At 37.5% G+C, this 25810-nt stretch overlaps 1 protein-coding gene across 1 annotated transcript; it reads left to right on the top strand.

Annotated features, from left to right (window-relative positions):
• The first annotated feature begins 735 nt into the window (after positions 1-735).
• Positions 736-23205, top strand: LOC129234748 (uncharacterized). Its single transcript, XM_054868741.1, has 4 exons — positions 736-1022; positions 3494-3717; positions 11494-11638; positions 23063-23205. Exons 1-4 carry the CDS (start codon positions 917-919, stop codon positions 23203-23205), a joined length of 618 nt encoding a protein of 205 aa, XP_054724716.1. The 5' UTR covers positions 736-916.
• Positions 23206-25810: the final 2605 nt, after the last annotated feature.

The following is a 25810-nucleotide window of genomic DNA, read 5'->3' as shown; positions in this document are numbered from 1 at the left end:
ACAATTTCTCACTAACATCAGATTAATGGAACACCTGAAATTTCGTTTCCAGATCTTCAATTTCGCAAAATTTTCAGGTGAAGCCCCCCAAATACTCAGTGACGTCGAAAATTGCTTAAAATTGCGTTTTTGGAGCTTTAACCTCCAAAAATTACTGGCCCTACTAATATTATAAAATATGCATATATTCCAATGTGCTGAGGCGTCCGCATTTTCACTAATCGCTGCTCGGTCTGCTGCAGAAAGGCCCCTATATAGACGCATCAGCTTAATAGCCATTTTGGATCGGAGCGCGTGTTTGAGTGGTTGTCTTTTCTGGTGAGTTTGGTGATTGTTCACTGTGAGCAATTATTAGCGGCACGTGAGTTGTTTATTAAATAAAATATTATTTTCGGCAAATTTGGCGAAATCCGAAACTTTGCTGCGGTAACCCCGGTGCAACAGTGAAAAGTCTGATCCAAAATGAATAAACTTAAGCTACAGGACCCCTGAGTGACGTCATACACTCGTCCAATCAAGAAACATTAGCCTCAAGACAAATCTCTCAAAAAATTCTTGTTCCGAATCGAAAAGAAATATTAATTTACTAGCGACTATCGGTATTAAATAAATTGAATGAAATACAATATAATTTTTTTATAAAGTAGAAAAAAAAAGTAAACTGCTTTGTTTTTGAGCTAACTGCAACCTACAACACTTTATAACTGTGGGCGTGTCCTGTCAAATGTCATGTTATTTTTCCGTGAAGATAACTCGCACCGGTAGTTTAGATGGATGTTTTTGAACCATGTTGAGACGATGGTTCCCCTCAGCATGAAATTAACATTTCAGCATGCTGATAGCATCATGCAAGCAAGGAATTTCTGTTTTGTATCCTGCCGCATCGCCGAGCTATGCTGCGCCGTGGTAGCTTAAAATGGCGAGCACGCAAAGGGATCACTGGTCTCATGTCTGGTTGCAGTGCTTACTTCTTAGTCTGCTTCTCTGCAGAAATGTCGTCTTAGCAGATACCAATAAGTACTGTAAGTGATCCCTGCGATTTGATCTTTGCCCAGTACTTTCAGATTAGATCTGGTGTTTCAAATTACAAAGAAAGTTATATTACATTGCGAAAAAGAATTGTAAATATTCTACCTCGCTTCTCTTTGAAATCTGAATTCTACTGAACCTTTTTTGAGAGTGGAAAAAAAAAAAAAAAAAAAGAAATACTGCACAACATGCAAAATTTTTTTGACTACTTTTATATTATGGGGGTCAAAACTTTCTAAACACTCAGAGAAACTTATTACTTTAAATTTATTTCCTTGATGATCTATATTTATTATTCTCCCTAAGGCATGCAAAAAATAAAATCACTTCAAGCAAAATATACATTTTTTTATCCTGGAAAGGTACAAACTTCCAAAATGTTTATTGGCAACTAAATAGTAAAATCACATTATGCAACTGCACAGGAAAACAAGGTTACATATCAAGAAGCAGTCATGTTTCTCAGATTACTTCAAAGAGATTTTAAACTATTTTTTATGTCTAATATTATTGTTATCATATACTACAGATGACGAAATAATATCAGGGTTTTGGTGTGCATTTTTGAACCCCCAAGTTGAACCATAAAAAAAAGTATATATAATACGGTGAAAACTATACATGGATCAGAGAAAAAAATATTAGGAATCAATATTACTCTGTATATATGGCAAAAAAATTGTGCGTAAAGAATGTTTTGGGGGTACTTTTTCAATCAAATAAATGTTTTGAGCTTCCAGGGCTAAGCAATAGACGAAGGATGTATCCCCCCCCCCCTTCCTTTAAAAGGATTTCTTATAGCCCCCCAAAATTTTTATTGTTAATACAACTTTCTTGTATACTTGTGTCGTAATGTCTTACTCCAAATGTTTTTCATTTATTGATAAACAAATTTTTGGTAGGGGTTCTCAATTTATCAAATAAAACTCAAAATTTTAGCAAATGATGAAACACAAGTATGGATATGTGCCTACATCTATTGAAAAGCAGTCATCGGGCATCACTTTTTAATTTAAAAAAAAAAAAAAGCAATATTGCAATACCATCTTTAAATTTACAAAATTGTCAGACGAAATTTATTCATAGAAAAAATATGACATAAAGTTTCAACATGTATCCAACATTCATTGAAAAATTAGGAATATTTGCATTTTTCTCATTAACTGGTACACATGTAAATTGTTTTTATCATTAGAAGTTCATCAGGTTAGCATTTCTTATTTTCTTACCCTTTAAAACAACAAGCTCTTAAAGATCAATCCTTTATGTTCTTATTTAAATTCAAGCCTTTCCCATTGTTCTCCGAGTCTTTGTCGTCTTGGGATTTGCTGTCTAGAAGGATGCAAGGGACTAAGATACCAATCAGGTGCACTTTTAATATTAAGTACAATTCATATGTCAAAATTGAAAACAGGCCTGGCTCCTAGGGTAGGCGACCTGTACCATTCCTTAAGGCAGTAAATTTCAAGATGGCAAATGCGAGAAGGCGAAAAAAGATGAAACACTCAAATTTGTTCTGAAGTTTTTTTTTTCAAATTGCAGCAATAAGAGAGAGTATGCTCGATGATTTAAGAAAAAAAAAATACTAAGACCAGGGGGCGGCATTTGTCAACATCGCCTGGGGCAACAAAACTACTAGATCCGGCCCTGATTAAAAAGCAATGCCATTCTTGACGACAACAATAAACATTTAAATTTTTCTGTAATGCTTAGAGTTTTTCTTTCACAAATACTCTCATTAGCCATCCATGTTTTCAGACAAAAATCTTAATGCAAATGAATAAGTGAATACCTAACAAAGCGGAAACTCCGAGCTGTACAGCGTGTTTAGCTTTAAGGCAAATCTAGCACTGCTGAGGGGCCTCCACAACCAAGTTTTTACAAAATATCCTAATTTTCACGAGTCAGCAAATTTTACGTTTTTTTTTCTTCCCTATAAATTGTAATAATAATAATATAAAAAAATTAAGCATCAGTAACTTTCTGGATGTATTTACTATTAAAGTGCTGATCGAAAATATCGGATACATACATGCAGTTGGCTCTCTGTTTAACGATTTTCAAGGGACCACAAAAAATCGTCCTTAAGTAGAAAACGTCCTTAAATAGAATGCTTTTAACACTACAGTGTGCCATCTGGGGCCGTGAAAAGCCGTCGTTAAATAGAGAGTCGTTAAATAGAGAATCGTTAAACAGAGAGTCAAACTGTATATATCAAAATATTCGGATATATATCAAAGTATCGGATATTTTCGAAAATATGATGATCTTTTCGAACCCTGATTAGGAGCTTCCACTCCTTTGTTGCCCCGGGGCCTCCACACTTCCAAATCCGACCCTGCCCGTAACCTCAAAGGATTAATAGATTAAAAAATCATGAAAGTTTTTTATAAATCATAAATAAAAAATAATTTTATATTGTATCACATTTTAAATTTCTTGAGGGAAATGATTGCTTTTTCAGACCACACGTCAACACTGTGTCTGCATGAGAATGACCAGGCAATGTATAAGAAAGTGGACGGCGCAGTTGTCACCTCTGAGAATGAAGACGACATGAGATGCGTCGTTACTTTCCAGACCGACTCCATCCTGCAAGCTTTCATGCTGCGCTTCGACCATCTTGCCCTCGACTGCAACGATCATCTCTACATCTTTGACGGGGCACATGAGTATGGGAAGTACGAAGTGAGTGCTCTCTTCATTTCTTGCTCCGTGCTGGGTTGTTTAGTTATTTACTGTAATTGAAACAATGTTGAATGTTTTGTATATGATGTTTCATTAGTGCAAACTATACCTTTTAACTAACTTTAAAATATCAACTACTGCATTTCATCAAATTAAATACACTGTTTCAACAACTGGCGTTTCTTGTATTGGATAGACAATGCCATGTAATTTAAGAATATAAAAGCCAACTAATGTAATTGAAACAATGTTGAGTCTTTTGTATATGATGTTTTATTAGTGCAAACTATTAACTAATGTTAATACAATAAAATCCCTTTAATGTGGACACTAACGGGGCAAATTTTTTTGTCCGAAATACAGGAGTGTCTGCAGGACATGGGTTTAATAATGTTATTTGCCTTGGAATTTGTGGAATTAAAAACTGCCCGCATAAGAGAGGCGTCCGCCTTTGAGGGGTGTCCATTAGGAGGGGTTTTACTGTATATCGTTTACTATAGAGACGTACCGAGTAGCACTTTGGCCGAGTACCGAGTACTCGGCCTTTTATTACTCGGCCGAGTACCGAGTTACCGAGTACTCGGCCTTTCACTACTCGGCCGAGTTCCAAGTACCAATTTTTTTTTAAGAAGTACCACCGACACACATGTGATGAATTTTGAACTTATTGGAATAGTAGTATAAACCTCCTTGTCCATATAATAGTCTTTTAAACTAAATTCCTGCTGAAATTTAATTACGCATTATATATGTACAGTTTTGTTTGTGTCAAAAATTTTACAAAAAAAAATTTTTTTAATTAAAAATAAATAAATAAAAGGTATGATTAATCAAGTTGGAATTAAAACAAATTACAGTAAAATCCCTCTAATGCGGACACTAACAGGACAAAAATTTTCTGCAATATAGAGGTGTCCACAGGACAGGGGTTTAATAATGTAATTTGCATTGGAACTGGGGAATTAAAAATTGTCCGCATAAGAGGGGTGTCCGTTAGGAGGGGTTTCACTGTATACCAATCAATTATAGTTCTAATCTGCCAAACATAAATAATTTTTAAAAGCAGATAAAACAAATGTACAGGAACACTCCAAACCCACGTGTTTCTGCCCCCCCCCCCCCCCCCCGTTACAAGGAACGTCTTTTTCAGTGCATAACATGTGAGCAAAAGAATGTAAAGACATTCAACAAAAAAATAAGACTTTTGTCGGATGCCTTTAAATCTACGAGCCCCCATTTTGTGCATTGAAAAAGGAATTCCTTGTAATGCCAAAACACATGTCTGCAGAGTTCCTGCACTGTACTTTTAAGGTTGTTTTATTTTTTAAGCAAAGGTATTTTTACATTTTTTATAACTAATTTTTGTTTGTAGCAAAAATCCATTTTGAATATAAAGATTCCATATTTTCTATACTTACATTTTTTGCGTAATAAGTCTTATTAACTTTGGGGACATTAAAATAAAGATTTATTCCATTGAAGCATTACAAACTTCATTATTCTCAAAATTTAAATTTGACTTATAAATTTTAGTTGTAAATGATTGCAGAATATAATGCTTGCTCTTTTTTTTAATAAATTTTAGTATCTGTCTTGGACAATATTCAATTTTTTGCAACTACTCGGTATTGGCCGAGTATCTGATCAGAATTTGGCCGAGTACCGAGTACTCGGCAAATTGGCCGAGTACCGAGTAGTTACCGAGTACTCGGTACGTCTCTAGTTTACTGCATTTCATCAAATTAAATACTGTTTCAACAACTGCTGTTTCTTGTATGGGATGGACAATGACATGTAATTTAAGGATATAAAAGCCAACTAATTCAGTATTTTCTGGATTGCAAATAAGGCAGTGTAATATAATACTTGTTTACGCTATTTGGCAATACTGATTTTAACTAAATTAATTGGCAACAATAGCTTTTGTTCTTTTGTCATTTTATGTTTAAAGAAAGCTTAGTTAATTTATCTAGCTTGGTTTTCAGTAAATAAAAGCTTTATTCTTTAAGCCATACTTACGTTGTAATGATTATTTATAACAATTTTATTTACTGTTAACATTTGAGCAAGCAACTAAATGGAGCAATTACTAAAACCGGAAAGGTTTGACGTGGATCCCACAAGCGTTGGCGCAGAGGCAAAGTGGAAGCATTGGTGCCAAACCTTTTCTAACTTCATTTCGCAAATTAAGGACATCCAAGACGGTAACAAGCTTTCCCTATTATGCAATTATGTTTCTGCAACAGTTTATATGTATATCAATGATTGCACAAAGTATACAGATGCCATAGCAGTCTTAGATGCTTTGTACATAACAAAGCGCAATGAAATTTTTGCGAGACACTGCCTGGCATCAAGAGCTCAGCAGAGTGGTGAGTCAGTACAGGAATACCTTCAAGCACTCAAGCAACTTAGCAAGGACTGTAGTTTCAAAGCTGTCAATGCAGAACAGAACAAAAGCGAGTATGTCAGAGATGCCTTCATTCGTGGCCTCAAGAACTCGCGCATTCGCGAAAGACTGCTGGAGAACTCCATTGTCACCCTAGAGAATGCGTTTGATCAAGCCAGAGCCCTGGAGCTGGCTGAGCATCACTCAGCTTCTTACCTCTTACAAAACCCTTGTACAACTGGGGCAACCACGGAGAGCTCGAAAGATGACGATGCTCATCAGCTTGCAGCAGTTACCCCAAATCGCTCAAAGAGGTGTTATTTCTGTGGGAATGACTATCACCCTCGGAGTGCTTGCCCAGCAAAGGATTCGATATGTCGAAATTGTGGAAAAAAAGGACATTTCCAGAGATCATGTAAGTCCCCATTTCAACAAGGCAAATCACCACAATCCAGTGCTTCATCCTACCTCCTCGCTTCTGCTTCTGTCTTCCCCCATTGCCTTCAAAAATCGGTCACTCAAGTGGAAATTAATGGAGTGAAGCTAAATGCACTCATAGATACTGGGAGCTCTTTAAATTTTATCAATGTGTTGCATGTTCAGAGATGCCGCGCAGAAGTGAACCCTTACTATGGAAAGATAACGATGGCGAATTCATCGTTGACCACGGAAGTTTCTGGCTGTTGTACTGTTTCAGTCAAAATGCAAGGTCATAAATACAACAATGTGGAGGCATTAGTCATGCGAAACTTGTGTGTAGACTTTTTAATAGGTCACAACGTATTAAGTGATCATTCGTCGGTAGAGATTGATTTTAGAGGAGAGAGACCTCCTTTACGTATATGCTCCCTGGCTGTAGCCTTAGTCCCACCTGTTTCGTTGTTTTCAAACCTTACACCCGACTGTAAACCTATCGCTACTAAGCCCAGGAGGCAAACCAATGAAGACAAGCAGTTCATTGCTTCTGAAATAATTAAGCTCATGAGCGAAGGCGTTATAGAACCCAGCAACTCCCCTTGGCGAGCCCAAGCATTTGTTGTCAAAGGAGACACTCATAAGAATCGCATGGTAATAGACTACTCACAAACCATAAATAAGTTTACCCTTCTGGACGCTTACCCTCTTCCAAGGATTGAAGAATTAATTTCCGAAATCTCTAAATATGAAATCTTCAGCACAATAGATCTGAGGAGCGCCTACCATCAGGTACCAATCAAGGACTCTGAGAAGCAGTATACTGCCTTCGAAGCGAGTGGGAAACTCTATCAATTCTTGCGTGTCCCTTTTGGGGTCACTAATGGTGTAGCCAGTTTTCAGAGGACAATTGATATGATTATCGCAAATGAAAAACTAGAGGGTGTTTACCCCTATTTAGATGATGTAACGGTCTGTGGTAAAACTCAAACTGAACATGATAACAACCTACAGAGATTTTTAGCTGCAGTAAAGAAGTACAACTTAACCCTAAATGAAGAAAAGTCCCAATACTCCGTGAAATGTATCAAGTTACTGGGTTATACCATTTGCAATAAGGAGATTAAACCTGATCGTGATAGATTGGCTCCCTTAATGGATATGCCTGTGCCCAAAGACACGGCCTCTTTACAGCGAGCTCTAGGGATGTTCGCACATTACTCTCGCTGGATCGCCAGCTTCTCAGAAAAAATACGCCCTCTCTTGAGCAATGGACCTTTTCCTTTATCCAAGGAAGCTGTGACAGCTTTCAACTCTCTAAAATCTGATATAACCAATGCATCACTAGCTGCAATCGAGGATAAAATTCCGTTCAGAGTTGAAACAGATGCCTCTGAATTCGCAATCTCGGCTACACTTAGTCAAGCAAATCGACCTATTGCATTCTTCTCCAGAACCCTCAGCCCATCAGAAAGAAAGCGTGCCATCATTGAAAAGGAGGCATATGCTATTGTAGAGTCTTTGAGAACATGGCGACATTACCTGATCGGCAGACACTTCGAGATTTTTACTGATCAGAAATCAGTTGCTTTTATTTTTGATCAGCATCATAATAGTAAGATAAAAAATGAAAAGATTATGCGTTGGAGAATGGAACTGGGATGTTTTAAATATGACATCATCTATCGACCTGGTAACAAAAATGCAACAGCCGACGCTCTTTCGCGAGTAAGTGGTGCCTCTGTCCCTCAAGTAGATTTGAATATGTTGCTTGACTCTTTATGCCATCCTGGCATTACGAGAATGTACCATTGGGTGCGAGCAAAGAACTTACCTTTTTCTCTAGAAGACATCAAAAGAGTTATAAACTCATGCAAATGTTGTAATGAAGTAAAGCCTCGTTTTTGCAGGGACGAAGGCAAGTTGATAAAAGCAACTTCTCCTTTTGAAAGGTTAAATATTGATTTCAAAGGACCTTTACCAGCTGTATCAAGGAACCGTTTCCTCCTTACGGTTGTGGATGAGTTCACTAGGTTTCCTTTTGCGTTTCCATGTTCGGATGTATCTGCTGCCACAGTTATTTCACATCTCCAGAACCTTTTCTCGGTTTTCGGAATGCCTGCCTATATATATACGGATAGAGGGTCATCATTTATGTCCAGTGAACTGAAAAGCTTCTTGACCTCGCTTGGTATTGCTACAAGCCGTACTACGGCATACAACCCTCAAGGTAATGGTCAAGTTGAAAGGTACAATGGTATAATTTGGAAAACCATACAACTTGCTGTTAAATCAAAAAATATTGCAATAGAACGTTGGGAGGAGGTATTGCAGCAAGCACTACATTCAATTCGCTCTCTGCTGTGCACTGCCACCAACTCAACACCTCACGAACGTCTTTTCATTCATGCCAGAAGATCATTCAACGGTCGGTCTTTGCCTACTTGGCTCTCCCGCCCTGGTCCTGTTCTTTTGAAAAACCATGCAAGAGCCAACAAGTATGAGCCAGTTGTGCAAGAAGTCCAGCTTATTGAAGCAAATCCTGAGTACGCTCATGTAAAATATCCTGACGGACGTGAAACCACTGTTTCTTTAAGACACTTAGCTCCAAGAGGTGATGAGGACTCTACTTGCGACGATGAGTCGAATCATCTTTCCCCACCCCGTCAGAATATCAAACCGACTGATGATCTACCAGAAGAGGCGACCCAACATACTACATTGGAAAAATCTTCATTATCGCTCAGCTCTCCAGAATATCATAAAGGAACGCCACGCCACAGTTTCGCAGAATCAATGAATGATGAAGTTGTCTTTCGCTCTACCAGAGAAAGGCGCCAACCATCCTATCTGGCTGACTATGTAACAGGCTGAGAGCTACAATCTTGTTATAGACTGTAAAAATTAATTAGGAGGGGGTGAATGTAATATAATACTTGTTTACGCTATTTGGCAATACTGATTTTAACTAAATTAATTGGCAACAATAGCTTTTGTTCTTTTGTCATTTTATGTTTAAAGAAAGCTTAGTTAATTTATCTAGCTTGGTTTTCAGTAAATAAAAGCTTTATTCTTTAAGCCATACTTACGTTGTAATGATTATTTATAACAGGCAGTAAGCAGGGTAATTGTGGTGTACTAGTGGCACTCCTAGCAGTGCTTGATCTTTCATTTTTCTGAACTGAGGCATGTCTTGAAACTGCTAGCCTATTCCTTCAAGTTTATCTATTGAGTTTCAAAAAAAGAAGAAAATACTCCTCAGAAATAGCATGAATTTACTCCCTCCCTCTTCCCTGCTCCCAGAAACTGCTACCTGGTGCAAGGGCTTCGGTTTGCTCCTCCTAGATCCAACACTGACTCCTAGATATAAAAAAAAAGGTTAAAGACCTCTTATAGATACAAAAACTAATTGAAATATAAGAAACATTTAACGGCAGGGAACCACTGTCTCTAAATATCTCCTCGACTACACCACTGTGTAGCACAAGGAAAGCATTATATGGATGCTATGAGAAAAACTAATTCCGTGTACAGTAAGAATAAAACATCAAATTCAGACACCATAGCTTTTGGGTTATCAATAACGAAAAGGAATTAATATCATTCCCCTTTTTCTGTATCAAGAATTTAATCAAGTTATTGGTTCTTTTTTTTATTTTTATCTTCTTTTTTATTATCAATTTCTATGATCCGTAATGTTTGATGTGGAATATAGATATACATAACTACGCCCACATCTGCAGAATGTTTTTGATTGTTTTACCTAGAGTTGCACTCCTAAATTTTCTAGTTCTGAAATATTTAACTTGCATCCTAGCAGATTGCAAGATTGTGTATCAGTTCCGCAGTCAGACGGCTAAATGACAATATTATAAAATTGCATATTTATTTCAAAGTGTGAACAGATATGTTGCTCCCTCTCAGCACTTGTTTAATTTATTTTATTTTTACAAGTCATATATAAAGAAACAATAATAATGATTTAAAATTAATGTTAAAAAGAAAATTAGTAGTACAAAAGTTAAAATTTAAACAATATTCTTTTAAAATCAAAAAATATTTACGCAGAAAAGAACACGCCTATTAGAACTCACACTTCCATGCCTGATTTTGATTATGAACTTCTCACTTTGTGTTAAGGCTGTTATCATTAAATTAACCTTGTTATAACGTTGTGTATTGTATTTGATTGTAAAATTGTTTTAATCGTTTAATCTTTAAGAAGGTTTTTGAAATTCCTAAACAGTATCTTCGAAATTTTCTGCTTTAAACAATTTGGAAGTCAAAAGAGTTTTTTAAAAAATAGTTTAGAAATACCTATACAAATAAGTTGAAATTACATGACGCACATATTAATACACTAAGACTTCGGTAACTCGAATACCCTTGTAACTCGACATTTATTTTTCTTATGGTTGACTAAATGTTAATTTCAATGGACGAAAACCTCTTTGACCTGACACACATTTGCAGGAAGCCCTGTGACATCCAATTGCTATTCTAGTCCAATTTTTGCTACCAACATTCTTTCAAATTGACCATTTCTCAACATTTTATTTTGCGATCTCTTGGTCAGTCAATCCTTTTCTGGAAAGCCCTTTTAGATAATTCCGTCTTTTATCCGGAGAAGTCAGCCACCACACTCTGTGCTGTTAGTGCAGCAATTCTAAAAGGCTATTAAAGGGCAGGGTAAATGTACCTAAGGTAGTCGTTTAGAGAAAGCAGGCACCATGACATGATTTTCAATCTAGTGTGAGCAGGATTTTTTATCTTTGACAGATCTGAATGACAAGAAGCTTTTATCTCTTTTCAAAAATTGATTTATTCCTCATGAAGTATTAAATAATTTTAGTGCTTTAGACCCATGAATTTGTAACAATGCAGAGGTATGTTTGTAAATGACATGTTCAAAAGATGTTTAAAAAAGTGATATAAGTATGTAAAATCATGTAATATCTGATTTATTATTGTAGTTCGACCTCTCATGCCGGAGTACTCGCACTGACGTAGGGACCATTCTCACGAAAAGCAACTATGTGACGCTCAAGTACATCACTGATAACCGCAGCCATGCTGGGAACGGATTCAAACTCATTATTACTGCTGTCAAGAAGCCAGGTAATGAGGCTATTTCTCTCTAAAATATTATCTCTCTCTTCATGCAGTTTGCAGGACGATAGTTTCTGGGAGCTAATGGAATTCAGAACCCCCCCCCCCCCAAAAAAAAAGACATAACTGCCAAAAATGGCATTTTGAGAGTGTTGATGTTGAACTAGAACTTTATTTAATTTTCATTAAAATATTCTATGTTATAAAATGGATGTGAGATAAATTATCTGGTGTCCTTAACATGCATAGTTGATGCATAACTACCCTAGTGTCACTTTCATCCACATTTTTGTGTTTACATCAAAAACTAGCTGTCATTTCATGCATTTGCTATTCCAAACTTTCTTTACTTCTATCATGTTGTAACCGAAGCTTCATTTAAACATGAAATAACAAGGGTGAATCCAGGTTTCTATTTTTGTGAACTTTTTTTTTTGGGGGGGGGGAGGGGGGAATGAATTATTTTTTAGGCATTTTTCTTATATATATATATATATATATATATATATATATATTGTTACAAATTCTGTAAATAGTAATTATTGTAGGAACGTAACCTGTAAATAGTTTCCCGTAATGAATATACAACCCCTTTTTCATTCGGCTAAAGTATACGACCCCTATTCTCTTTCTTTTCATTGATAACGGTCAACGCATTTCGAGAAGCGTGTGGAATATTTGAGAAAATTCTTTTCGGTGTATTTAAGCCGTTAGCGATGGATAAACAGTTAGTTTCGATTGAGATTTTCGAACTGAGTGCATTTTTGCTCTGTTTATAGCGAGGCATTTCGCTGTGTTGTTTTCGTATTTGGAAGTAAATACGTGTGTAAACGTTGAGTTTACGGTGTTGTGTGATAATTGCTTTATTGCTGATGAATAATTTAGCAGATGTTGACGATCTTTCCTGTACATAGTGTAAATAAATTTCCTGTGTTTTTATCAAGAACTGTGTCTTCATTTCAAGAAAGCGGAAGTCGCACCGAATCCGCTACAATTTGGCGCCCAACGTGGGGCTACTTCAGGACTTTCTTGCAGTAAGTGTGACTTTGGACATTTTTTCATAAAGACTTTTTAAATTTGGACTTTATTTTTATGGTGATTACTCGCGCAATGGATGAACAATTAAAACAACTGCTTGATGCAATCAATGCTGTGAAAAGTGACTTGACCGAAAGTTTGGCGGCTAATCAAGAACAATTAAAAAATGATATGGCAGCTAATCAAGAACAATTAAAAAATGATATGGCAGCTAATCAAGAACAATTAAAAAATGATATGGCAGCTAATCAAGAACAATTAAAAAATGATATGGCGGCTAATCAAAACCAATTGAAAAGTGATTTAACGGTGCTGAAAAATGACCTAGTTTCTAACCAAGAGGAAATTAAAAACGATCTTACTTCGGTAAAGACTGTGATGGAAAATAAATTTAATGAGATAGAGCATCGAGTTGATGCTATTGAAGAAAAGTTTGAGGCAGTTGAAGGCCGATTCATCGCAGTGGAAAATAAAATCGAAGAGAAGTTTGAAGAAAAATTAAGTTCCGTTGAAGGCCGATGCAATGCTGTAGAAAATAAACTGGAAGAAGAAGATAGAAAATTTCATCAACTTAAAGAAGACATCTTTAAAGACCTGGAAAGGAGATTGGCGACCGCGGAAAGCAGCTCTGTACAGTTTGGCGCTCCCACATCGGTTGCTCGACCGTCTATTAAACTTGCCACATTTGATGGGAAAACTTCGTGGCAGGTTTACAAAACTCAGTTCATGATAGTGGCGGAAGCGAACGGATGGGACTCTGCTACCAAGGCCTGCCATCTTGCAGCATCCCTGAGAGGTGACGCAGCGGACATTCTTCAGACCCTTCCGGACAGCCAGCGCCTGGATTTCGCCGCCCTCACATCTGCGTTGGAGCTTCGCTTCGGTGAGAAGTGCCAGAAAGATTTCAGCCGACTCCAGTTGAAGTCCCGTTTCCAGAAAACCGGGGAAACCCTGCAAGAGCTAGCGGCGGACGTCGAGAGACTGTCTCATCTTGCTTTTTGCGACTGTCCTGCGGATGTTCGAGACAACCTGGCACTCAACTACTACATCGACGGGGTTCGAGATCCGGAAATCCAGAAAGCTCTACGGATGGCGGATGTCAAAGACCTGAGTTCTGCTGTTGTGTATGCGATGAAGTTGGAGGCCGCCCAGCAAGCAACCCGCAGAGATCGCCATTCAGTCCGCGGCGTGAAAACTGACGAGTCTGATCCGGTTTCGTCACGCTTTGCTGAACTGGAAAAGCAAATAAAAGAAATTGCAGGAATCCTCAAAAGGACTTCGGCTCCCAAGTACCAAAATGGACAATCACTTAAGTGCTGGAAATGTGGCGGCGAGGGTCACTTACGAAGAAACTGTGAAGCTCGCCAAGAAACCAGAGGGAAGAGCACCTCTCCCTCCCAGGTCCAGGAAAACTAAGTCATGGCAATCTCGCGGGGCGGAGGTCGCCAAATTGGAATGAGCCCCATCTTAAAGTTTTCCAGATTTCATCGACGAGTGGCGGCAGTAATGGACTGTTTGTCTACGCATACGTGAACGGGTTTCCCTGCGAACTGATTATTGACACTGGAGCCAATGTTACAATCATTAGAACAGATGTGGCTCGTCAATTTGGACTCAACATTCTATGGACGCCGCCCTGTGTTACCCTCCAAACTGCGACAGGTGACAAGATCGAGATTGAAGGTAAAGTAAACTTAGAAATTGTGTTTGGAAATGCCACTTACCATCATACGGCATTCGTTGCTGCTATCACAGACCCCTTCATTCTCGGATTGGACTTTTTAAAGAAGTATGACTTCAACCTCGACTTCAAGACTAACGAGCTGCACTCGACGAGAGAAGACATAACAGTCTTTCCCGCAGAAAGTGATGTAAAATCCGCTCATCAAATAATAGCCCAAACAGATTTATCGATTCCCTCAAGGTCAGAATCATTAATACCTGGCTCCCTTGAAGAAAGCAGTAGTTTTCGATTTGGACTCATTGAATCCCCCAACTTAAGCAATAACCCAAAAGGAGTGCTGGTAGCATCTACGCTTGTGGACCTTTCAAAAGATGTAATTCCTGTGCGAGTCGTCAACGTGAATGAAAGGCCAAGGAATATCCGGAAAGGTGAAGTGTTGGCAACTTGTACTCCAGTAAACTGCATCATTAGAAGAATCAATTCCCCCGAGACTGTGTCTTCTGAGTCCTTGAAATCGAAGTTAATTGGGAGTGCGCCATTGTCGAAAGATCAAAGAGCTGCTGCGGAACAACTGGTGGACGATTTCAAGCATCTGTTTTCATCTACATCGGAGGATGTTGGCCGTACGAATTTAACGCAGCATAGGATCTACACTGGAGAACACTCCCCTATTAAACAGCATCCAAGACGACTACCGTTCGCCAAGAAGGAAGAGGTTGAGACCCTCCTGAAAGAGATGCAGGAGAATGATGTCATCGAACCTTCGTCCAGTCCTTGGGCCTCTCCCATCGTCTTGGTCCGAAAGAAAGATGGCTCCACTAGATTTTGTGTCGATTACCGGCGGCTAAATGAAATCACCAAGAAAGACAGTTACCCTCTTCCACGGATAGACGACACCTTGGACACTCTTTCTGGACACAAGTGGTTTTCTACTCTGGACTTGAAGAGCGGCTACTGGCAGGTTGAGATACACCCTGATGACCGAGAGAAGACAGCGTTTACAACTGGACAAGGCTTATGGCAGTTTAAAGTGATGCCCTTCGGCCTCTGCAATGCACCAGCTACGTTCGAGCGTCTTATGGAGACAGTGTTAAGAGGACTTTCCTACGAATCCTGTCTGGTCTACTTAGACGATATCATCATCGTGGGACGCAGCTTCGAAGAACATCTGGCAAATCTTAGGAAGGTGCTGCAAAAGCTTAAGGAAGCCAATCTGAAGTTAAGCCCGTCCAAATGTAATTTGTTCCGCCGGGAAGTGAACTACCTTGGTCACATCATCTCTTCTGAAGGTGTGCAAACCGATCCAGAGAAGGTATCTGCGGTCAGGAGTTGGAGTCGTCCCGAAAACATCCATCAGTTGCGAAGTTTCCTGGGACTCTGCACGTACTACAGGAAGTTTGTGAAGGGTTTTTCCAACATTGCACGACCTTTGCATAAGCTGACGGAGAGCAAGCAAAAGTTTGAATGGTCCAAAGAATGCGAAGATGCATTTCTACGACTGAAGGAGGCTTTAACATCAACGCCTATCCTCGCCTATCCTCAGCCTGAAAAATCCTTCATCCTGGACACTGATGCGAGCAACGAGGGAATTGGAGCTGTTTTATCCCAAGAAATTGACGGAAATGAACATGTCGTCGCTTACTGGAGCAAATGCTTATCAAAGTCGGAGCGAAATTACTGCGTCACCAGAAAGGAGTTACTGGCCATAGTGAAAGCTGTAGAACACTTCCATCATTACCTCTACGGCCGAAAATTTCTGCTTCGGACAGATCATGCCTCGTTAACTTGGCTTTTGAACTTCAAGAATCCAGAAGGCCAGATAGCCAGATGGATACAGCGGCTCCAGGAATATGACATGGAGATCAAGCATCGAAAAGGGTTATCTCACGGTAATGCTGACGCTTTATCAAGGAGACCCTGTCCTGAGAACTGCCACTATTGTTCCCGAATCGAGAAACAGTATGGAACGACTAGCCCTACCGCCTATCAGGTGACAGTGACTCCAACATCATCAGAACCTGATCCATGGAGTGATGACCAAGTTCGAAAAGATCAACTCGAAGACCCCGACATAAAACCAATTTTAGAGTTCATGGAAAGTGACAGTGGACGCCCTAGCTGGCAGGACGTTTCCATCTTCAGTCCTGCAACAAAAAGATACTGGGCTTTATGGAACTCACTCCATTTGCGGAACGGCGTGCTACACCGGAAATGGGAATCTGACGACGGCAAGACATCTAGGTGGCAGTTACTACTTCCTCGATCCAGGATTTCAGATGTTCTGAAAGAAATACATAGTAGTGCGACTGGAGGACATTTTGGTGTCTTGAAAACTCTCAATAAAGTTCGGGAGCGCTTCTTCTGGAGCAAGGCGAAGGATGACGTGGAGAAGTGGTGCCATTCTTGTGACGCCTGTGCTGCTCGTAAAGGACCGAAGAAGAGAAGCAGAGGGAAGCTACATCTGTACAACGTTGGAGCTCCTTTCGAACGAATTGGGATCGACATCCTGGGTCCTCTACCAAGAACTGCTGATGGGAACAAATACATTCTTGTTTCCATCGACTACTTCACCAAATGGCCGGAAGCATATCCCATTCCAGATCAAGAGGCTACCACCGTAGCAGAGACTCTAGTCCAACATTGGATCTCGAGATATGGAACACCTTTGCAGATTCATTCCGATCAAGGGAGGAATTTCATCTCTGCTGTGTTTAAGGGCCTATGTCAAATTCTCGGAATTGAGAAAACTAGGACAACACCACTACACCCACAATCGGACGGCATGGTGGAGAGATTTAACCGCACAATCCTGAACAATCTCTCACTTATGGTCTCCAGAAATCAACAGGATTGGGACAAGAAGCTGCCTTTGTTCCTGCTGGCCTACCGCAGTGCTGTCCACGAGACTACCGGATATGCCCCATCTCAGATGCTCTTCGGACGAGAGCTTCGGCTACCTTGTGATCTCGTCTTCGGTCGTCCTCCGGATGCGCCTTCATCGCCTGAGGAGTACATCCAGGATCTCCAGGCCCGGTTGGAAGACGTTCATAACTTCGCACGAGAGCGAATCAACATCGCGGCGGAGAAGATGAAGATCCGATACGACACAAGGTCTACTGGACATGAATTCAACGAAGGCGACAAGGTTTGGTTATGGAATCCCATCCGACGGAAAGGTCTTTCACCCAAATTGCAGTCGCATTGGGATGGACCCTACAAAGTCGTTAACCGACTAAATGACGTCGTAGTGAGGATCCAAAAATCACCTAATGCAAAACCTAGGGTTGTACATTATGATCGGTTAGCCCCATACTATGGCCATAGTTCATGAGTATTACGTAAACAACCATGGTTGATAACATAAAAGTTGTAGATAATTTTTGCTTTTAATGTTTAGTAATATTTCTTGTTATTATTGTGTTTTCTGTATCTGTTAGTTATTAATTAATGTGTATATTTGTAAACTTGTGATAGAAGTTTGGCACCCTTTCTGAGGATTGTACTGCCCGGGACGTGCAGTCCTTAGGAAGGGGGCAATGTTACAAATTCTGTAAATAGTAATTATTGTAGGAACGTAACCTGTAAATAGTTTCCCGTAATGAATATACAACCCCTTTTTCATTCGGCTAAAGTATACGACCCCTATTCTCTTTCTTTTCATTGATAACGGTCAACGCATTTCGAGAAGCGTGTGGAATATTTGAGAAAATTCTTTTCGGTGTATTTAAGCCGTTAGCGATGGATAAACAGTTAGTTTCGATTGAGATTTTCGAACTGAGTGCATTTTTGCTCTGTTTATAGCGAGGCATTTCGCTGTGTTGTTTTCGTATTTGGAAGTAAATACGTGTGTAAACGTTGAGTTTACGGTGTTGTGTGATAATTGCTTTATTGCTGATGAATAATTTAGCAGATGTTGACGATCTTTCCTGTACATAGTGTAAATAAATTTCCTGTGTTTTTATCAAGAACTGTGTCTTCATTTCAAGAAAGCGGAAGTCGCACCGAATCCGCTACAATATATATATATATATATATATATATATATATATATATATATTTTTTTTTTTTTTTTTTTTGTGAAAAAACCCATTGTCATATTGTTTAGAACTGTGTTTCTCAATTTGTTTTGGCTCATAGACGAGTAAAAGTTCCTGACAAATATTCGACTGCATTATGTAAAACTATTTTTTTTTTAAACTTTTAATTTTTTGGGAAACTATAGAAAAACTCCATGTATCCAAAAGAACAATTCCCTGGAGATATGATATAATGATGGATTACTCTACAATGTTTCAACGTCATTTGCACTGATTTCACATCCTTTTAACTAATGAAAGTTTTATTAGGAAAGGAGGCTGCGTCAGTTTTTTTCTATTTTTGATGTTTCAACTGATAAAAGATTTTTTTTAAACACTAGGGGGCTCTGCCCTCTGTTTGCTAACGCTCACCAACCCCCGAAGATTGCTTTGCAATCTTATTTGATTCACAAAGATTTAAATCGCCAATTAGAAAGAAACAGATTGAAAACGCATTATGAGCTCCCTCTGGAACCAAGAGCACCCCTTCCCCGGGCTTCAAAATAACTTGTACGAACTTGCAGAGCCGTAAAGGCTAAGGGGCTCCTGAGCATTGGAAAACTAGTTTTGTGCATTTGAAAAGTCGCTTTTATATTCCTGGTCTCTAGTAATGTATTTTGCTCTTTATCTTGATGCTTGAATTGAGTTCCGCCTAAGATTTTCCGTTAAAATTGAAACCCTTAAAGTTTATGAATAAGAAAGAAGAAATATGCAAATTGTAAGGCTAAATACTCGTAAAGTAATAAAAACATCAATATTTTTAATGGATGTGAGATTATTCGAACTTGATTTTTAACGGCTTGTAATTTTTTTCCTTTGGAGATAGAATCTTAGTTTTTCAACCACAGGTCGAGTTAGATCTGGAGTAAAAAAATCCACTCTTTCCAGTAGAGTCAAAAAAGAAAACTGTGAGACATTTCCTTCGCTTTTTACTTATAGATTTAATGAAGAAAGTAGTGCCTAAATTTTAGCTGAGCTTAACAAAGTTCGAGCTAAAAACGCAAATAACTCCCGCTGTATTTAAGTTAGAGCATTGAAATAAATTGCGTAGAACGCAGAAAATTCTACCCTTTCTAACAATATATAATATTAACATGTGCAAGTAATTTTTCACTCCTTTAATAGGCAATAACAGGCAATTCACGCTATTTTTGAGCTTAAAATATTAATTACCAGAAAACTAATTCGAATTTTGAAAAACAAAACCGCAGGTGCTCACTCCCGTTGCTCAAAGCAATTTTGTACAAAATTTCAAGGCTGTAGGTGCTATGGAGTCTCCTGGATGCACATCCACCACAGACTTCCTTCCGGAATTTCTTAGAAACCTTAATTTTATTTACTATAAAGAGATTGTACAGTGATACCTCTCTAATGCGGATACTAATGGGACAATTTTTTTGTTCGCAATAGAGGAGTGTCCACAAGACAGGTGGTTAATAATGTTATTTGCCTCAGAATCAGGGAATTAAGAATTGTCCGCATAGGAGGGGTGTCCGTTAGGAGAGGTTTTACTGTGTAAAAATATTTCTTGAAATCTTTTTAGTATATATTCTTTGAAGTCCTTTTCATTGAATATTTCTTACCATTTAGCAAATATCTTACTACTGATATATATGCGGAAGTTTGTATGTATGTGTGGATGTTTGTTACTCTTTCACGCAAAAATTACTGAATGGATTTTGATGAAACTTTACAATAATATAGTTTATGCATCAGAATAACACATAGGGTAGCTTTTACCCCATTATGGGGGGCAAAATCTCCCTAGGGGCGATAAAACCCAATTTTCGTATAAATTCTCTAATATGAGGATGAAAAAATACTTGCTATTATTAACATTATATGTCCATCGAAAGCTCCGTTTTTTCTGCTGAAGATGGACCCTGTTCCAAACTTCTCAGTAGAATAAAAAACGAGTTATGAGCTTTTTAGTTCCATTATCGAAGGCTTTCCTTAACACAATATAGTATTTAAGGTATCATCTCAACTCCCTGTTAATAGCGACAATTTTTGTATTGTTGACTATTTTTGCTTTTCGTCTGACTGTTCAAGGCTTTTCTCAAGTTAAATTTTAAGGTAAAATTTTTTGCATGGATTTGGCTGATTATTTTCCAGTTTTACGCAACTTTGAGGCAATTAATGTTTTTTAAAAAAAAATTATTTGTGTTGACTGGGCGCTTGATCGACCAGCAGGAATATCTCCAAACTTTTTTTGCAGAATCATTTCAATAGCTAAGGCATGTGGCAATTTTTTCAATCGTCACTGTTTTTGAAGCTAAAACGTGAATACTGTTTCTCGGTTTTCCCCATGTAACCAAAATATCGCCATTTCTTTAATGTTTCTTTCTTTATATCATTTGTTAACATGTAAAATGATCCACCAACTAAATTAATCAAATCCATAAACAGCACAAGTTTCCACACAGTTTCAAACACAATTGCCAAACTTTACTGATTTATTTTGGAAACATTTCGATAGCATCATTTCATGGTCACCATTAGTATCTCAGTATCTGGTGACACTATCTCTTCGATAAAATTAGTAACGCACAGTCTTACAAAGTAGAGGGGGAGACTTATCCAAGGTATCCCAACACGATTACCGCAATTTTCGTAACATTTTGAATCTCAGTACGGGATTACGGATGGCTACATTTTTTAAAAGTTCGTACTTTAATCGCAATATAGAGACAATTTTAGAATGATTATTAATGACGTCAAACCGGTGTGTTTTGAGTTATTTCAGTTACAGAAGAAAACGAATAATGGTAACTATATTGTTTCTCACAATTATTACACACCCAGGCAACGCCCGCAATTTTTGCTATGCACAACAATCTGGTAACTAAATAAAGTTATTAAATAAACTCTGCTCCCTACCCCCCGTTACCGTCGAAAAAATATTGATTTTTTACCAGGAAAGGCCAAATACGCAAAACATTTTCTTTGTAGCATCTTCTGTTCGGAATTAAAATTCATATCTTTTATGAATGTAGATTAAGCAAACATTTTACGCAGTTTTGGCAAGTCTCTGGCGAATGTATTTCACTGTGGTCCTTTTCCCAATAAATAATAGGTTTGGATTATTTTACATTTTTACGCTGGGCTGCTTTTAATTGCAAAAATAGATAATGAATTAGATTGCATTCGTTGAAGAAAATGAATTTAATTGCAAAAAAAAAAAAACAAAAACAAAATGACATTTTTAAAACTTATTTGATCGGCAGAGTTATGATAAAGCGGTCAGGACGAGTGTTCAAAAATCTTGGCGCTACAGCCATTACAAAATTTGCATTAAAACGTGAAAACTTCGCCAAGCTAATTTTGGTAAAAATATATTTAAATACTATGTGTAGGGTATTGTAGTTAAAATTAATCCACCAAATTAATGAAAACAACACGCCCAAATAACATTAAAACTGCTATTAAAATGTAAACTAATCCACAAAGTCGATTTCATATCTCCAGACTCACCAGGCGACTACTTTAGCGCATTGGCGAATTTTTAAAAATTTTAATGAAACTTTAAATTTTTTTTTGTGTTTTTAAGGAGTAATGGTGCTGATTAGGATTTTGTGGAATTAATATCCCTACTGTAATAGCGACAAGAGAGTATTGTTCTTTCTTTTTTCTTTCTTTTTTTCTTTCCTTTTTTCTTTCTTTTTGTTTTCATTTAATTAGTTTTTTATGCTATCGGACCTGTACTAATGAAGATTTTTGGAATTAATCATGAAGGAGATCTTCAGAGGGAGATGTTATTTGAAAATGCTATTACCATTCTAATAGAGACTTTAGGGAATGTTTCTCTTTCTGAAATGAGAAGGTTTTTGTACTATTGTCCTCATTTAAATGGGAACTTAAAAAAAAAAAAAGAAACTCTTGTTCTTACTCTGATTTTAATGGTATTTTTACTCTGAACTTTTTTGGTATTTTAATCAGGACTGTTTACTTTGTTAAGAAACAGTTGATTTCCTACACGTGGGGGATTTTAAAGGTTTGATGTTGTCACTCTAAAGGGACATTATTAGAATCTGGATTTGTAATGACTGTTGACCCTATTTTGGGACAATTTCTCTGGTAAGAAGCTACACAATAATTTAGATAACAGGTGTAGTGCTGGACACCATTTGACGGGGATGAGGATTATAAGGGAAATGGTTGAGTTTATTTAAGAATTGTTGACCTCACTCGAATTGGAATTTTTGAGAATTACTCAAACTAACTTCTTGACAACTCCTGAACGTTTTCCTGATTTATGTTGTGTGATTTTTTAGGTGTCTTCCCAGTTTTGCCAACATTTCATTTACCTTCTCCTCCCCTTTGATTTTCAGTTTTCATCATATCTTTTGATATATTAAAGGGGAGAGGCCATTTTAAATGTCGGCGAAACTGGGGAGAAACCATTTTTTGGTAACTATATGACCTCTCCCAGTGTTGACCATTAACTTGAATCGATTAAAAAAAAACTACATCAACGTGAGCGAAGCCGCGGATAAAAGCTAGTAAAACATATTTTACTCGTTTGTCCGGACAAGAGTTGCTTGAATTTTAACATTTATACTTCAAGTTGGTTTTTTATCACCATTTATGCATAATAACTGTTTATTAATCAATAGTTTTTTTCTTAAATTTCAGGAGCGGGATGTAAAAACTTCCGATGCCTCAACGATTTGTGTATCTCCTTAAATTTAACCTGTGATGGGGTAAATCATTGTGGAGATAATAGCGATGAAACTAGTCAAGCACTTTGTGGTGGTGAGGAATATTTCCCATCTTGAATCAACATACATAATCTTATCTGTTTAGGTTGCATGAAGCAGTGAAAAGCAAAGGGATGTAAGTGGACATTTTCAAGTTTTGAGTAAAACACGTTTAAATATAACATCCTGGGTAGACTTTCTTTGAAATTTTTTTCTAAATCATGCTGTATAGCAACCCCTATGAGGGCTACTAGTCCCATCCCTTGCCCAAGACAGAGGAGAGGTTCACCTACCATGTGTACTGGTTATCTTCAAATTTTTAATTTTGCCACTTACATCCCTTTGCTTCTCACTGCCTCATATGTAAAATGCATTAGATTCGTGTTTCCCTTTTTTAAGGTGAACATTTAAACTATCCAAAGGGCTGTATTATCAGGCAGTATTAATGAATGGAAATAAATGCAGTCGGGTAAATTAAAAAATATAACTAAAAATTTATGAATAAGGAAGTACTAAAAATATGTATAAAAAGTCAGGAGAAAAATAGTAAAAGGAGATTTCTACAACAAAGATCTTTTAAATGTTCAATGTAATTAAAAGTGCCATGTTTAATGTTAAGTTTCATTTATTCATCTCTATTTGAAGCATTATATTTATATTGCTTCTAAAATATTAGGAAACGTTTTTATATTTCTGCATAAAACGAGTTATATTAATTTTAATACAGTTAAAGTAATTTTTTTTAATTAAGTCATAATTAATTTAAAAAGACTTCTGCAAAATTCAATTTCTGCACTCAACTCATTTTTCTGATTTTTGACATCAGAAATGTTAATTTACGTTTGAAGTTTTCTTCTTTTGTTTTTAGCTTAGCTTCAAATTAAAGTTGTTTCATTTGATTTATGATTTTAGCACAGTCATTTGCATAATTTTGTTAAAACAGTGCGCTCCCTTAATTTTTTGCGCTGTGTATATACAGGTAATTATCAAAATAATGGAAACACCTGTGAATAAAAGTGATTTTTCAATGCGCTTCATAAACAATAAAGAATAAAACTAGGTGTCTGTTTTTTTTATAAGGAGCAGTGTATATCTTCTGGTAGTATGTGGTGGCTTAACTTAAGTTCTAGAAGTCTTGGATTTTTTTCAAGCACTTGAAATGTCAGACCTCTCAAATTTTAAAAGAGACCAATTTGTTAGAGTGCGTCTAGTTGGAGCAAGTGTTACTGAAACATCTCAACTTTTTGGCGCTTCTAGAGGCACAGTATCTACAGTCATGACAGCATTCACATAGCATGGTTAGACAAGCTCGGTTAAGCAAAATAGTGGGTGGAAAGAGAAGCTCAGTGAAAGAGGTCGGCGGGCGGGTATTGAATTGTAAGGTCCAAAAAGCGCACAACAGTAGCAAAAGTGACCACAGAACTCAATCACCATCTGAATTCCCCAGTGTGAGTAATTACATGTAGAAGGCACCTTTATAAACAACATTTACGGAAGAATATCAATTCCCAAAACCTTTGTCACAGATGTTAATGCTAACCGTCGTCTATAGTGGTGCCACACTCAAAAATCCTGGTAGATTAATGAGTGGAAGAGAGTAATATGGTCTGACAAATCGTCTTTGGCACTTTTCCCTACTACAGGACAAGTACACGTTTGGAGGATACCAGCAAAAGCGTATGATCGTGATTCTCTCCTTCCAACTGTCATGCATGGAGGAGGATCTGTCAAGATATGGGCTGTTAAGTCGTTGATTTTCGCTAGAACAGTCATAATCCTAAAAGGAAGGATCACTGGGGAGAAGTATAGAGACATTTTAGCTAACCAGATCCATCCTATGATGCAAACTTTGTTTCCTGGAGGATATGGAATTTTCTGAGATGATACTGCATCTATCCATGCGGCGGTACTTGACCAATCATGGTTTGATGAACACAAGGATGAAGTTAAACATCTTCCTTTGCCAACACTGTCTCCTGAACTTATTATAATTGAACCGTTATGGTCTATTTTCGAGCAATCGATACGGAATCGATATCCTCCACCAGCATCTCTCCTAAACCTTTCCCAATATCTCCATGAAGAATGGTACAAATTCTGCTGAACATTATTCAACTCTTGTATGAATCAATTTATCGGTGGATTCAAACTGTATTACATGCCAAAGGTGGCTCTACACCATACAAATAAAGAATTCTTTAGAAATCTCAAGTGTTTCCATTATTTTGATAACTACCTGTATATGCCCATGCAGCACTCATGTACCACATATAGTGATGTAAAATACCTGGGTATTTATTTTTAGGGGTAAATACCCAAGGTATATACCCGGGTAAATACCCAAATTGGGTATTTACCTGGGTATTTATTTCAAAAATTTATATTCAACTAAAATACTTTTCTGTATGTATTCCACTATGTATATATATAACTAACCATATACAAAACAATAAATTTTTGCCCAAAAATTGTATTTTGATCACATATTTAAAGAATTATTGTGTGAAACAACTTAGCAATCTAATATGATATTCACATTAAATGTGCTGGATATGCCTAATCAATGTTGATAGCCAAATTTCAGATATAAAAAGCCATTCTACAAAAGTAAAAAGCTTAACTGGTTACAAAAAAAAGCAAACATCAATTTTTTAAAATCCTAGTCTTTTATGACCCAGTAATA

This window comes from Uloborus diversus, chromosome 1, assembly GCF_026930045.1.
Source record: "Uloborus diversus isolate 005 chromosome 1, Udiv.v.3.1, whole genome shotgun sequence".
NCBI classification, from domain to species: domain Eukaryota; kingdom Metazoa; phylum Arthropoda; class Arachnida; order Araneae; family Uloboridae; genus Uloborus; species Uloborus diversus.
This window is presented reverse-complemented; position numbering and strand designations above follow the sequence as displayed.

Bases quoted from the DNA above. Each gene is read 5' to 3' on its own strand.
- LOC129234748 (XM_054868741.1), top strand. From the start codon at position 917: ATGGCGAGCACGCAAAGGGATCACTGGTCTCATGTCTGGTTGCAGTGC. The intron at 1,023-3,493 runs GTAAGTGATCCC...TTGCTTTTTCAG, and splicing joins AGCAGATACCAATAAGTACT to ACCACACGTCAACACTGTGT. The intron at 11,639-23,062 runs GTAATGAGGCTA...CTTAAATTTCAG, and splicing joins TACTGCTGTCAAGAAGCCAG to GAGCGGGATGTAAAAACTTC.